Genomic DNA, 15,593 nt, shown 5'->3' with positions numbered 1-15,593 from the left:
GAGACTTATATTTTTATTTTGATCAAAAAAACCCTCCCCGCATCCTTTTTAAATTTCGTGTCAATTTCTATTTTTTAAGGCTACAAATCCCTAAGGAATTTCCCCCCAAAAGGTTTGATATACTAAATTGAACATTTCTGAATATAAGAAAAATATAAATGAACTGAAAAAAATGGTTCTTATTGGTTTATTTTTGCCACAAAAGGGCCACCCCCCACCCCCCGGCCTTGCTATGTGCCATTATTGTCACTGTTTATACATATTTGTCTAGAAATATTTGGAATATCCTTTTGAAAATCAACCACATTGTAGCCAGAGAACTAATTTTATGAAACAAATCCATTTTACTAAAAAAAAGTATGTAAGTTTGAAATTAACAGCATAATTTTTATATAAATTGAAATAATTGAACATGGGGGGAGGCATACATTTATGTGCAAAATAAACCAATATGCATCAATTTTTCCAGTTCAATTTTCATATCACTATGTTCAGAAATGTTCAAGCTACCAATCCCACACCAACTTTAGTAAAATAGAATGTATTTTGCTAGCAAAACTATCCATAAAGTGAAGACTATTTTAAAAAAACGGGGGGGGCGTGCATTTCATCAACAAAATAAACCAATATGCATCAATTATTCCAGTTCAATTTTCATATCATTATGTTCAGAAATGTTCAAGCTACCAATCCCATACCAACTTTAGTAAAATAGAATGTATTTTGCAGGCATAATTATCAATAAACCTAAAGAAAATTAACAAAAACGGGGGGGGGGGAGGCATATTTATGTGCAAAATAAACCAATAAGGATTAATTTCTTCAGTTCAATTTTCATATCATTGTGTGCAGAAATGTTCAGACTACTTTCCAAGTGAAAAAAGTATTCAAATTGACCAAACATAAGCACTGCAAATGAAGAGTTTTCGGTCCGGGTCAGGGTGACCCGGGAACAGAAGATTTGTTACTTTTCTTAAACAGAACAGCAGGGTTAAGTGAATTTTCATTATAAAGAACAATGTTTTGAATTTTCAAACGTGTGTGTGTCTGAAATTTGTACCTGTGAATTTTTGGGAGGAGTCTACCAGAGAGCTCGACAGAACAAATATAAACATTCAAAACCAGAAAAAATGGAAAAGACATTTCTATTACTGTTGCTCCATGCACAACTGGAGCTTATTTTTATATATAGTAGACAAAAAGGGCAAAGCATTACCAGCAGAGAAAATATTGATTATTGGCATAAGATGTTCCAAAATAAAGACGAACTGGTTAAATTAATAGCATAGCTTTGTAATACAGAAAATATACATTTTAAATAGTTATTTACAGGTGAAACTAAAAAAATTAGAATATCGTGCAAATGTTCATTTATTTCAGTAATGTAAGTTAAAAAGTGAAACGTAATACATGGGAGATATTCATAACATGCAAGGCAAGATAGTTCAAGCCATTATTTGTCCTAATTGTGATGATTATGGGATATAGCTCATGAAAACCCCCATCTCAGAAAATTAGAATATTACATGCAATCACTAAAAAAAGGATTGTACAGAGAACAATATTGGGCTTCTGAAAAGTATAAATATGCATATGTACTTAGTACTCTGTTTGGGCCCCTTTTGCAGCAATTACTGCCTCAATGTGGCATGGCATGACGCTATTAGCCTATGGCACTGCTGAGGTGTTATGGAAGACCAGGATATTTCAATAGTGGCCTTCAGCTCTTCTGCATTGTTCCATGTCATGTTTCTCATCTGTGTCTTGGCAATGCCCCATAGATTCTCTATGGGTTCAGGTCAGGCAAGTTTGCTGGCCAATTAAGGACAATAATCCTACAGTCACTGAAGCAGGTTTTGGTGCTTTGGGCAGTGTGGGCAGGTGACAATTCCTGCTGGAAAATTTAAGTCACCATCCCCATAAAGTTCATAGGCATACAAGCTTTATGGTGACTTAAATCATATGTAATATTCTAATTTTCTGAGATGGGGAATTTGGAGTTTTCATGAGTTGTACTCCATAATCATCACAATTATGACAATCACAGCTTGAACTATCTTGTCTTGCATGTTATGAATATCTCTCATATATTATGTTTCACCTTTAAGTTACATTATTGAAATAAATGAAAGTTTACATGACATTCTATTTTTTTTGAGTTTCACTTGTATATTGTTGTCAGATAAACTGACTTGAAATTTAAACTAAAATACTGTATAGTATTATAGTGATAAAAAACAGGGCATTGACACACTTGACAATGTGAACACCTTTTGCTGAGAAGGTTTGTTTGGTGAAACCTGTGGATTTGTATTTTTTGATTTAAAAGATAAACAATAGGAAAAAGAGAATATTTAGGGAGGGTGACAAACTATTAAATGTTTTTTTACATACTGGAATTAATGGGTAAAGTTAACTTTTTTCAAACTTCTTTTTCACATTTGTTTCTTTTTGTACTTTCTGTTTATACACTTATTTGCTTTTATTCCTTTCATGTTAAAAAAACTAATTGGAAACCAGGGTTCTGTTCACAAAATAAAATAAACTGAGCTTTAAAGCATCACAGAGTAAAAACTTGACACCACTGATTTTCATATATTTTATAAAGAAGTAAAGTATAATAATCTTCCCCTAACCTGATACTTTGCAGGTGTTGGGGCCAGCACAGAGAAGCCTAAATGTCATACAATTTGCTACTGACCTCTTTAGCGCCAACATTAGCCAGTTCTTCCAGATAGATATCAATGAAATGCAGTTTAACACCAATGGGAGCATGGCTGTCTGGATGCATAACTTCCATTATCAACATGTTCAGAAATTGTTCAATTAAACTGGAAAGAAAAGTAAAAAAAATGTTAGTCACATTTATTCTATTCAGTTGCATTACATCATAAAATCTTTTGTCAGGTCCAAAAAGTGTTCATCTAAATACATTTAGCAAAGCATAGACCAAATGGTTTCATCTCCATGCAGTGTAGGAATAAGAAAAGTGCATGTGCCTGATCCAAAGATCCAAATGTCTCACCAGTATACACTTGTTTGAAAAGTGTTAGCTGAGGAGACCTGATTTTATAACTTCATTTTAAAAGGCAATCCTAGGTCTTGTATCACAATTTCACTGACTAGTATCTGTATCGTAATTAAAATTGAAGAGATACTGTATTTTATAAATACAGTTGTACATTTTAATGGTACAATTAGTGCAACTTCCCTGCTTGGTTTCAGTTTTGTGTCTTCTTTGATATAGAGCAGTGATGGCGAACCTTTTCGGGTCCGAGTGGCCAAACTGCAACCCAAACCCCACTTATTTATCACAAAGGGCCAAACTGTTCTTCCTAATCACCTAGTGGGCGTGGCTGGGGTGGTGGTCATGTGGGTGCATGGGCGTGGCCAACTCTACATCAGGCCTGTGGGTGGTACCTGCATGAGGCAGGCAGAGTTGCGGAGGGAATCCTGGGGTCTCTGGTGGATGGGGCAGAAGGGGTGGATGGGAGGAAAGTAAAATCCAAGATGGGTGGGCGTGTGTGTGTATGTGTGTGTGTGTGTGAGAGAGAGAGAGAGAGAGAACACCACCAGCAGCCCTGATATAACTCTCCGAAATTGGAAGATCTCTCTCTCTCTTTCACACACACGTTAGATTGGGAACACCTTCCCCCTCCCCGCTTTCCTTCCCTGCTTTAGGTGGGTTTAGAAAATCTGCCAGATCTGGCATGCTGCAGATATCCCTTGGCTTGGCTTGGCTTTCCTCCTCCATGGTCTCCTCGGTGCTTGCCTACATTCTCCTTCTCCAGTCTAGCTTGATGCAGACGGCAACAGAGCTCACATTGTCCTTTGCAAGCCTGCTGTCGGTGAAGCTGGGTGCTGGTGAGGACTGGCTTTTTGCCTAGCTTTGTGTACCTGCCTGTGTGTGTGTGTGTGGGGGGGGAGCAGATAGGAGCCTGGAGTCAACTATACTGGGAAAACTGGCTGTGAGAGGGAGAGAAATGAGTCAAACCAAGATGCTTCCCAAGTCCCTGAAGAAGCAACCTGAGGGAGAAGGGGGCGACATTCCTGTGTGCTGCCCTTTCTGTGTGCTAATGCTGCTGTTCCCTTCTTTGCATGGGATCCCCGAGCAGGGAATAGCAGCGTTAGCACACAGAAAAGGCAGCATGCAGGAACGCCACTCCCTTTTCCCTGAGGTTGCTGCAACTGGGATTCGGGGACTCAGGAAGCGTCTGGGTCCAGCTCACCCAGCTTTTTGCCCTCTCACAGCCAGCTTTCCCACTCTAGTTTGCCCCAGGCTCCCCTACAACACCTGGACAAAGCTAGGCAAAAAGCCAGTCCTCACCAGCACCCAGCTTCACCGACAGTGGGCTTGGAAAGGGCAATGTGAGCTGTGCTGCCACCTGCTTCAAGCTAGACTGTGGACTGAGAACATGAGCAATCCAGTGGTGCTTCCTTCCACTTCTCATTTTTCCTAAACACCATCACTCTACTATTCCCTCAACACTGTCAGACTTTTTACTAAATCTGCACTTCTATTTCTACTAGTTTTTCTCATCATTCCTATCATCCTTTTCCTTCCACTTCGGACTGTATGACTGTGACTTGTTGTTTGTATCCTAAGATTTTTATTAATATTGTTTCTTCACTGCTTATTTGACCCCTATGACAATCATTAAGTATTGTACCACATGATTCTTGACAAATGTATCTTTTTCTTTTATGTACGCTGAGAGCATATGCACCAAGACAAATTCCTTGTGTGTCCAATCACACTTGGCCAATAAAGTTCTATTCTATTCTATTCAGCACTATTGCAATTTTGAATGGTCACCGAATGATCATAAGATGAATACTACCTGTAGATCAGATGAGATTAAATCAATGAGCAGATGATTGATGCTCATAGAACACTTACTTCACGTCAACATCATTTTTAATAGATGAAATGCTGTTTGGTAGTTAAGCAGGTAAATATTAATCTCATAGAAATCAATGCGTATATCTATCACACTAAGCCACAATCTGATTTACAAAACTAGGTGCACCATAAAACATGATTTACAAACACGATGGTGATGTATTTATGATGAGAAAAATCAAAAGCTCACGAGACAGGCACACTATAAAAACAACAGATATGGCCCACCTTTCATTCCATTCATTTCTTTTCAGAACTTCAAAGGACCGTCTCAGCATCATGCGGATCAACTAGGTTAGGAAAAAAGGTACACAGAGTTTTTCCAACCATGTTATTAAGTTTATAGGACACCGCTTGATGTATTAAAAGAACTTAAAACAAAACAGAGATGTTCTGTACACATTTTAAGCTAAATTCTACCCCTCATGGAAGAACTGTATGTTCACATGTTATGAGGTTAGTACTCCATGCTATGTTGGCTGAATGAACAGTGAATTTCTGTGCAGCCACTGTTTCTGAGTGGAATAAATGTCTTGGTTGTGGTCCATAAGTGAGAAAGCAGGAGTAAAAAAGACAAGTCCAATGTTTTGTTCATTCACTGAATACAGGATTTTTTACAATTGGAAAGGAGGTACAGGTAGTTCTCACTTGAGAGCCACAACAGGGCCCAGACTCTTGGTCATACATGTTGTAGTCATTAAGTGGGCAATCATGTAACTTTTTATGACAGCCATAAAATCAGCCATCATGGTTGTTAAGTGAACCAGGTGGTCATTAAGCAATCACATGGTTGTTATAAAAATCCATTCCCTCAAATAAGTATTTTTTACCAACTGCTAAATTTACTAATGATGTGGAGGTTGAGATATAGCATAGGGCTCTAGGTGACATGTTTTATAACACTTCTCTAAGTATCACTAAAATCTGTCTATGAAATTGACTGGGCCAATTTTCTCAAATTTGTCATCTTCAGATACATTGGACTATAATTCCTATTATCTCTAAAAAGCAGAACTACACAGCAGTCATATGAACATTATGGCTCAAATTAAGCATTTGTTTAGAATTCCCATTACCATGACTTTGATAAATAACTTGTTATTTGCAAAACAATAGGCCTCAGTCTCAGGCAAGGAGCACATACAGTTTGCAAGCACCAAGAGGGAGCACAGATAATAATAATGGAAGGATCTTGGAGGTCTTCTAGTCCAACCCCCTGCTTGGGCAGGAGACCCTACACTACTTCAGACAAATGGTTATCCAACATCTTCTTAAAAACTTCCAGTGTTGATCTAACAAGAGCCATAAACAGATACCAGGGAGCACAGGTGAACTGGCAGGTGGTGCATGCAATGGAGCATGGGAGATGCTACAGAGGATGAAGTTCTTGAAATCTCATATTCCTTAGTGGGGTCCTTGGGGTCCTTGGGATAAAAGGTGGCAGGAGCAATTTATGATCTTCAATGCCAGCTTCCCGGTTGATTTTTTAATGGGAAGCTGTAGATAAGGTCAAAATAGGCAATTGTGACTGTAGTTTGCTGCAATGTCCTAATCTCGAGTCAAGTGCCTGAGCACCCAGATTGCAATTATGTGACCTTGGGGATACTGCAACATAATGGTGTAAGTCTCCCTCATTCAGTACCATTGTAATAACGGTCACTGAATTAGCTATCATAACTCCAGATCCGAGTCCTTGGAGAGGGGCGGCATACAAATCTAATAAATTATTATTAAATTATTATCTATCTTGCTATATCTGAAGAACAAGCATTTAAGAACTAGGAATCCTATTTGAAGGATTATAATAGACATTTTAATTGTGTAGGCTACTTTACATAATTTTTCTTGATTCTGACTAAAATATTAATAATTTAATTGCAGCAGGGCATGAATATTAATTTTTATATCTTAGAACCTACCAAAGATTCATAATGGTTTATACTACATTAACTATGAATGCATTAATATTTATAATACAAATATTTGGCATACCAATAAATAATAAAATCTAAACATAATTTCACTAAATAATAAAATACTGAAAGCCCAACAACCAAGTTACATTACTTTAAAATGTATTGTAGATTAATTATTCAAGTAAATAAAGGGAATGGAAACCTGGATTAAAATTAACAACATGTGCTAACTATGATTTAGAAGTTATTTTCAAACAAAGTTGTACTTTTGCTTAGAAAGTTTATTTTATAAGGATATAAACATATAGCAATAGCAGATTTAAATGAGAAAATGCACTTTAAATTGATATTAATTTGTTTTATTACCAATCCTATTTCTGAAAGTGAACCTTTTGTTGTGGAACAATATATCTCTTGATATATTGGAGGTTTTAAGAAAAGACTGGACTCAAACCTATCTGGTATAGGGCCATCATGGTGAACCTATGGCACACGTGCCAGAGGTGGCAATCAGAGCTGTCTGTAGGCATGCGCGCTATCACCAGGTGCTCTTCCGGGTTTCAGTGTATGCATGCACACTGGACAGTTGATTAGCGCATCAGTGCACCAGAACCCGGAAGAGAACAGCTGGTCAGCACACATATGTGTGAAGAACCCAGAAGACCAACTGGCTGTTGCTCTCTTCCAGGTTCTGGTTGCTCTCTTCCAGGTTCTGGTGCTCCACTTTCGGCACTCGGTGCTGAAAAGGTTAACCATCACTGGTATGGGGTCTTTTGCTTGAGTAGGGGTTTGGACTAGAAGACCTCCAAGGTCCCTTCCAGCTCTATTCTGATTTCTGATTCTACGTGTTCTCTTTTTTCCAAGGAACGTTTAAAAAGGGAAAAATAATTTAACTTTACCATGTAAAATTTATCTAGACGCAATCGATCTAATCCATTCCATTCACGATTCACAGTTTGCCAGAAAGTCTGAATGAACAAGTGTCCTGTTTTGAGATAATAAATATGTTTAAATTCCATATTTTCTTCTTTAATATTTTCAGTCACCTTTCATAAGTGATAAATTAATCTTTAAAAATCTCAGCAGCTGACACACCAAAGGAAGTAAAGGGCTGGGAATCTATAGCCTGCTTTTGGGGGGAGGGAGGTTATCTTAAACACTGAATTCTCTTAGGGCTGATCCACCTGAGCTGAAATCTTGGCATAGATAGTGCCAAAGCTGAGAATGTATTCTCTCTTGTCATCTATTCTCAGAAAACATTACACCAAAGGCCTGTCCAGATTACTATTCCACCTCCACAACAATTAACCAGGCCCCCGTGGGTAGTAAAGTACGGAGAGGGAGAATAAAAGCACAACAGAATCCTCCTCAGCAGTTCATGTTCAGATCTGCATCCTTATAAAGATATGACTAACAGCAGCTAATAATTTTGTCTTACAATATTTAAGCCCTTTTTAAAAACATCCAAATTTGAGGTTTGTTGTTTGCTCTTTCTAGACCAGAGGTCTTCAAACTTGGCAACTTTAAGACTTATGGACTCCCAGAATTTTCCAGCCAGCTATGCCAGACCATTAAGCTATAAAGAATCTAAATTTGGTTGCCATTTAATCCTTTGTATTAATACTACCGTAATATACTGCCCCATAGTAAATATTAGTTTGCTGTTCTGTACTCTGCTGCAGAATTGTATGCATTAGAAATATATTTGCTGCTGCTGCTGTTTAAGAATTCTAATAAATGTCCAGGAAATAAACTTCTGGCTCCATAACTTATTCTTCCTTGCACTGTTTCCATCTGGATTACAAAGCCTTGGCTACAAGCTCCCAAACATAAAATAAATAAAAATAAAGAGACTTACGAGTATCCATATTCTCGATTAAATGGATTAGTTGTGATATATTATTTGACAACTCCTCCTGGAAATTTAGAATTTTATTTAGTAATAAAGTCACAAAAGTAGATTCCCATCAGTATAATATTCAGGAAATTCCCCTCAGAAAGCTGACCTTGCTATCAGATCTTCTCTAAATATAGAAAACTGATGATGGGTATAATATAAGCACCAATGCAATTTGAACTTGATTGAGCTACTCTGTCATAGTTAAACGCAAAGACAACCTAACACTGAAGGTAGAACATGCAGAAGTTTCCTACCCTATTTCCCTGAAATTAAGACCTGGTCTTATATTTTTTGGAGCTCCTAGCACTAGGGCTTATTTTTTGAGATCATAATAGGGCATCTATTGCATTGGTACCACAGGTGGCACGTGGAGCCATATCTGCTGGCACACAAGCTGTTGCCCTAGCTCAGCTTCAAAGTGCATGTGTGTGCTGGCCAGCTGATTTTTGGCTCACACAGAGGCTCTGGGAGGGGCATTTTTACTCTACCCTTGCTCCAGGGAAGCCTTTGGAACCTGGCAAGGGCGAAACACAAGCCTACTGGGCCCACCAGAAATTGGGAAACAGGTGGGGGAAACTGTTTTCACTCTCCCCAGATATTGAATTATGGGTGTGGGCACTCGCACATGTGCGACAGCATGCGCGCACAATCTTTCGGCACCCGAGGGAAAAAAGATTCGCAATAGGGTGATCAATTTCAAGGTTATCAGCCTGGCTGAGAGTGGCGTGTGCACAAGAGGTGGCAAGCACACGGGAACTGACGGTATCTGGCAGCAGCTGCAGTCCGATGGTTCCTTGGTTGGCGCATTCTGGAATTGCGCAGCTCATGCAGCACAAGTGAGCCGATTCCCTGTCCAAGCAGCAGACTGCAGCAGAGTCATGAGGCAGAAGACAGGTGAACTGGATGCACTGTGCAGGCTGCAGTTAATATGTGAAGATGAGCGTTTTGTGGCAGCCAACCAACTTTCAGCTTTCCTGTGGCCCGCACAGCGCATCCAGATTGCCTGCCTTCTCCTCATGCCTTTGTCTCCATCTGCTGCTGGTGCCACCGTGCAAAGAAGAGCTTCCTGCAGCCGTCTGCTACTCTGGCCCATTGACTCTTGGCTTTCCTGTGGCCTGTCCAGATTGCGGGTCTTCCATCTCTCTTCTCCTTGGACAGGGAATCATCTTACCTATGCTGCATGTGCTACTGCTAGACACCATTGGCCCGTGTTTGTTCACTGTCTTCTGTGCTAGCCATGCCCATCCCCTTCCTTGGCGGTTATTTTTGGGGTAGGGCTCATATTAGGCCCACACTCAAAAATCAGACTTGGTCTTATTTTCAGGGAAACACAGTAGATTAAACAACCACATATGTGATTATGAGACTCTTAATTTATATGTCTGTGGAAAAGTCTTCAGAGACTGTTTATATTTCAGATTTTAGTATATCAGGATATTAATATACCAAAATGGTTATCGACTTTAAAAACTGCTAACAGATTATGATAGAATCAATAAATAATTTATTATACAAATAGTTAGAAAATCATTTTAAAGAAGAAAAACAAAAATAAAATGGCTTAAATGTATGAACCATACTTTTAATAATTCAACTGCAGAGGGCCTTTCCAAATTGGCACTAGCTATGCCAACTAGGATGTTAAGAGCTGCTTCCTAAACAAAACTGAAAAATAGTAGGTCTGAAAAAGCTGACAAATTTATTATGGTTCAAGAAGAATACTATTTCAAGTATGAATTCAATGTTTTGACATTAAAAATTCCATCTATTTTAGTTCGTGGAAGTGAAAGTGTTTGGATAATACCTATTTATTGAGCCCATCAATATTATTGTTGCCTGGAAATCCATGGAATAGGTGGCATAGAATGCAAGTAAGTTATTATGAATACCAATGAACACATACTTCCCTCACATTTATAAATGACTAACAGATGAGCATCTATTATGCAATATCCTGCATTAACTGTAAAAAATTAAACAAAAAGGTTTTGCAGGTATTCTTCAATTTACAGCCATTGTTTAATTACAAAGCCTCCAAAGTAAATTACAATCTAAATTTGAATTTACGACCATCACCCTGCTCTTTGATCATGTGATTATAATCCAGGTGCTTGGCAACCAGCTCACATTTACGACCAGATGCAGTCTCCCATGGTCATGTGACACGTCAGCACAATTTTTTATAAGTTTTTCCTGGTTTTTGATAAAAAGCGGCAAAACCACCAGTAGTTAAGCTGGATTTGCACTTGTGATTATGTAACTTGACTTATGGCCATCATTAGAATGGTTAAAAAATCCAGTAGTCACAGGATGACTGGAACAATTTATGATGGAAAGTCTGGTCCCAAAGTGGTAAGTCGAGGATGACCTCTATAAAGCAATTAAGATTCATTGACTTCTTTTTTTCTCCCTGGCTTCCCAAAATAAAAAAAAACAATACCACACAGCACAGCTTTAAAAATAAATTTCATGACCATGAATTTTTTTTAAAAAAAATTCTCAGAAATTCTAAATGGGATTAATTAAGAGTAATTACTTTCCAGTTATACCTGGGAAGATATAAGACCAAATAAAGCAGGCCACTTGTGTGCATTCTTACTGCTCACATGTACCCAGGATACTATAAAAGAAATAAACACAAGCACCCAAATTTTGATGACATGACCAGGGCAATGCGCCACTGTAACTATGAACAGTCACTAAACAAATGGTTATAAGTTAAGAACGACCTTTTTATTTAATGAGTATAAAATATAAGGCAAATGCTGAATTGAGAACAAGTGATAAGCCAGTAGTGTAAAGCAATCTCTAGAAGCAGTGACCCAGTTCTGGGATGCATCAGAAGAAATACTGTAGCAAAGATGTAATGAAGTCCTTATCCCCCTTGAGTTCTGCACTGATATCACTACATCCTAGCAGCATGTATGATTCTAAACCTATTTCAGAAGGACATTGATAGATTATAACAAATTCAGAGGAGGGCAACAAAAGTGATATAGGGACTTGATGACATGCCTGTAAGGACAGACTTAAAAAAAACAGGGATGTTCAGCCTGGAGAAAAGAAAACTGATATAAAGAATCAGACAAGCAAAAGAATAAGTTTTACATTACACGGAAACTAGGTCTGATAATGGATATATGTTACAGCTCATTGTCTAAGTGTAAGAGAAATTTTCCTATTCGTAAGATCTGTATTGGATGTATAATCTGTGGATCTGTGGAGCATCCATCTCTTAAGGCCTTCAAAAAGCTGTATAGTAAGATAGGAAGCTGTTAATTTTTTGTGCCTCTGAGAGTCTGGTGAAATCTATGGAGATCAATTATATTAAAATACAATGCTCAAATATTTTTAAAAAAACATGTAATACCACTATACATACATACAATTGTATTTTTCCCCATATAAATTCACAGAAATTGTGAAATCTATCCATGGACCCTTAAAGGGTTGTGGACTTTCCAATGAAAAACCCCTAGACTAAATGGTCCATGTGATCCTTTCCAACTCCATATAACATACCTGCAAGAGAGGTTTATCCTGCATCCACATGCAGTAAAACAATCCTTTCCATATTTTTAACAATTCTTCTTGACTGAAGCAACCTATAGCACAAAAAGAAACTATTATTTTTTAAAAAGTAAATCGAAATTTTCCTACAACTGCTCAGGTGATGGGAAAATACCCACATTAGCCAAGAATTGTGTATAATTAAGTGCAATCATAGAAATATCCGTTTGTCATATTAGGCGTTAAAATGTAGTAGGTATGTCACTTGTTATTCATATCAACATCATTATTAATGCATCCTTTTGCTCCCAAGGCTTTGGAGAAGATCTTTCTCATATTTATCAATAACACGCTGTTGTTTCGTCTTCACCACTGGCCTGACGCGACGTTTTGTCTCACGTGCTTCTCCACCCTTAGCACTTCTTACCCTCTTGACTCTGGCTCCGGAGCGTCATGTAACCGCGTAGCTTTTTCAGCGCCCGATCCCGAATCCGTTTCTCGTTCGAGGCCAACCTCTGAGCAAACTGGATCTCAGGAGGGTGCCCGGCAGGGACGACAGCCACAGGAGCCATAATCCCCCAACAACCACGTCCTTCTTTCCGAACAGGAGGCACGCTTAGATCGGCCTGAAGCCAGACGCTCTCTGGCGCTCGTGAATGGCGTCACGGACAAAAATGTGTCGCACATATTTAACGTAACATTAATAGTAGCCAGGCGGCTTGAAGATATGAGTCGTAAAAATAAGCCTAGCAAATCAAGAGAAGTGAAGAAGTGCCCCGCAATCTGCAGTCTGCCCCGCGATTTGCAAAGGCAGTGTCGTTTTTAGGAGCTGGTAGTTACTCTTAAACTGCAGGGATTTATACCTCGTTGTTTCGCGCCAATATTTACTATCTTAACAGACGGTGTAGCTTACAATGGAGATAAAAAGTATGAAGTATGCCAGTACTGTTTATTTGAAATTGACTTAAGTATTTCTTGTCAGAAGATTAGGAAGAAATCTGTACCTTATTGTCCCAAAGATTAGTCTTATGTTTTGAAATTCAATTTTGGAGAAAATATTTTCAGGTAAATAGTAATAATACTGTACAGTGATCCCTCGATTAGCACGGTCTCGATTAGTGCGAAACGCTACAACACGGTTTTTCAAAAAATATTAATTAAAAAATAAGTCCGCGGTTTTTTTTTCTACACCACGGTTTTTCCCGCCCGATGACGTCATACGTCATCACCAAACTGACTGGCCATTGCTGATTGGCCAAAATCTCGACCAATCGTTGCAAACGCAAAAAAAAGCTTTGCAACTGTTGGAACTTGTTCAGACTTGTTGGAAGATGGCTCCTAAACGTTGCACACGGAGTGGAGGCGGCGACGCTAAAAAGAGCAGGAGGATACTCACAATTAAGGAGAAAATTGACATTTTGGACATGCTGAAAGAGGGACGCTCTTATGCAGATGTTGGTCGGCAGTATGGGATCAACGAATCGAGTGTGCGAACCATTCGGAAAGACGAGAAAAAGATAAGGCAAAGTTCTCTGATGGCATTCAACAAGGCTGCAAAAAGAATGGTGACACCTAGAAACAAACGCCTTATGAAGATGGAAGCTGCTTTGTCCGTGTGGGTACAAGACTGCTGCAAAAAGAGCATTGCTTTGGATACCAACACCATAAGGACCAAGGCACAGCAATTGTACAACCGTCTTGAAGACACAGAAGGAGGCGATGCAGATGAGGGAAACGCAGGTAAGGGCTGGGGTTTTTTATTCTGTCATTACATACTGTATTTAAGTGTTTTTTAAGGAAGGAGGGAGGGAAGGAGGGATGGAAGGAAGGAAGGAGGGAGGGAGAGAAGGGAAGGATGGAAGGAGGGATGGAAGGAGGGAGGGAGGGAGAGAAGGATGGAAGGAGGGAGGGATGGATGGATGGAAGGAGGGAGGGATGGAAGGAGGGAGGGATGGATGGATGGAAGGAGGGAGTGATGGAAGGAGGGAGGGAGGGATGTTAGGAGGGAGGGAGAGAAGGAAAGGAAGGAGGGAGGGAGGGAAGGAAGGAAGGAGGGAAGGAGGAAAGGAAGGAGGTGGGCATTTACCATACAGTACTGTACTGTATGCTTTCATTCAAGTCACTTCTCTCTCCCTTTCCTGTCATTCTTCTGCTTCTTCAGCCCCAGCCACATTCACAGCAAGCAAAGGGTGGTTTGAGAAATTTCAACGGCGCTATGGCCTGAAGAATGTGTCATTGCATGGAGAAGCTGCCTCAGCAGATACAGGTACAGGATTTGCTCCTGAAGAAATCCAAGATGCTGCAGTCCAGACCTCTGTGAAGCTGGCACAGGCACTGGGTGGAGAAGGCTTCATTGACATGACACCAGAGGAAGTCAATGGTTTGCTTGATGAGCATGGCCTACCGCTGACAGACAGAGATCTGGAGGAGCTGACCAGGTCAGCGAGTGAAGAAGAGGAGGAAGAGGGAGCTGAAGAAGCTGAGGAAGAAGAAGATGTTGGCCTAACGCTTGAGCGGCTTGCAGAACTGAACAGAGCTACTTCAAATGTACAACGCATGGTGGAACTTTGGGATCCCAACATGACTCGCTCTATACAGTTTAACGCCTCCCTTGACAACATCTTTGCACCATACAGATCCATGTTAGCCCAGAAAAAGAAACGGCGCCAACAACTGCCCATGACCATGTTTGTCACGAAAACCAAGAGGTCTGTCACACCATCACCTGCAGCGTCCATTGTAGAAATGGTGATAGAAGAAGATCCCTAGTTATCCCAGTTATGCTAACCCCCACCCCACCCCAAAAAATGTAAATAAATATCTTATTGTTCATAACTTAAGAGTCTTATTCAATGTGTACAGGTACAGGTAGAGGTACAGTAATGGGAAGGGGAAATGGTAATTAAGGGGATGGGAAATGGTAATTTATGGGTTAAAAGTGTTGGGACTGAGTGGCATACAGTACTGTACATACTGTACAGAAGAATGAATGAATGAATGACTGAGTGAATGAAATTCAAACACAGGTGAGGGCTGGGGGGTTTTATTCTGTCATTACACAGTACAGTACAGTATTTAAGTGCTTTTTGAGAAAGGAGGGAGAGAAGGGAGGGAGAGAAGGGAAGGAGGGCGGGAAGGAAGGAAGGAGGGAGGGAAGGAAAGAAGGAGGGAGGGAAGGAGGGAAGGAGGGAGGGAAGGAAGGAGGGAGGGAAGGAGGGAAGGAGGGAGGGAAGGAGGGAGGGAAGGAAGCCATTGCCATTGCCGCCAGCGCTGCCCCAAGAAAGCCGGTGAGAGGAAGGAAGGAAGGAAGGAGGGAGGGAGGGAAGGAGGGAAGGAAGCCATTGCCATTGCCGCCAGCGCTGCC

At 39.9% G+C, this 15,593-nt stretch overlaps 2 protein-coding genes across 2 annotated transcripts in view; one reads left to right on the top strand and one right to left on the bottom strand.

The window, feature by feature from the left end:
* The window catches only part of RRP1B (ribosomal RNA processing 1B), a 29,483-nt gene extending 16,573 nt beyond the window's left edge, over positions 1 to 12,910 (bottom strand). Inside the window, exons 1-6 of the mRNA XM_070750504.1 lie at positions 12,657 to 12,910; positions 12,242 to 12,324; positions 8,678 to 8,735; positions 7,719 to 7,804; positions 5,132 to 5,193; positions 2,702 to 2,831 (exon numbers count right to left, since the gene is read on the bottom strand). Of these exons, the coding sequence (XP_070606605.1) occupies positions 2,702 to 2,831; positions 5,132 to 5,193; positions 7,719 to 7,804; positions 8,678 to 8,735; positions 12,242 to 12,324; positions 12,657 to 12,801 (564 nt within the window). The 5' untranslated portion in view covers positions 12,802 to 12,910. The remainder of the gene's footprint in view (positions 1 to 2,701; positions 2,832 to 5,131; positions 5,194 to 7,718; positions 7,805 to 8,677; positions 8,736 to 12,241; positions 12,325 to 12,656) is intronic.
* A 43-nt stretch (positions 12,911 to 12,953) lies between these two features.
* On the top strand, positions 12,954 to 15,037 carry LOC139166665 (tigger transposable element derived 5-like). The gene is made up of 2 exons (XM_070750506.1): positions 12,954 to 13,969; positions 14,391 to 15,037. Exons 1-2 carry the CDS (start codon positions 13,561 to 13,563, stop codon positions 14,996 to 14,998), a joined length of 1,017 nt encoding a protein of 338 aa, XP_070606607.1. The 5' UTR covers positions 12,954 to 13,560; the 3' UTR covers positions 14,999 to 15,037.
* Positions 15,038 to 15,593: the final 556 nt, after the last annotated feature.

Source organism: Erythrolamprus reginae, chromosome 4, assembly GCF_031021105.1.
Source record: "Erythrolamprus reginae isolate rEryReg1 chromosome 4, rEryReg1.hap1, whole genome shotgun sequence".
Classification (NCBI taxonomy): Eukaryota; Metazoa; Chordata; class Lepidosauria; order Squamata; family Dipsadidae; genus Erythrolamprus; species Erythrolamprus reginae.
This window is presented reverse-complemented; position numbering and strand designations above follow the sequence as displayed.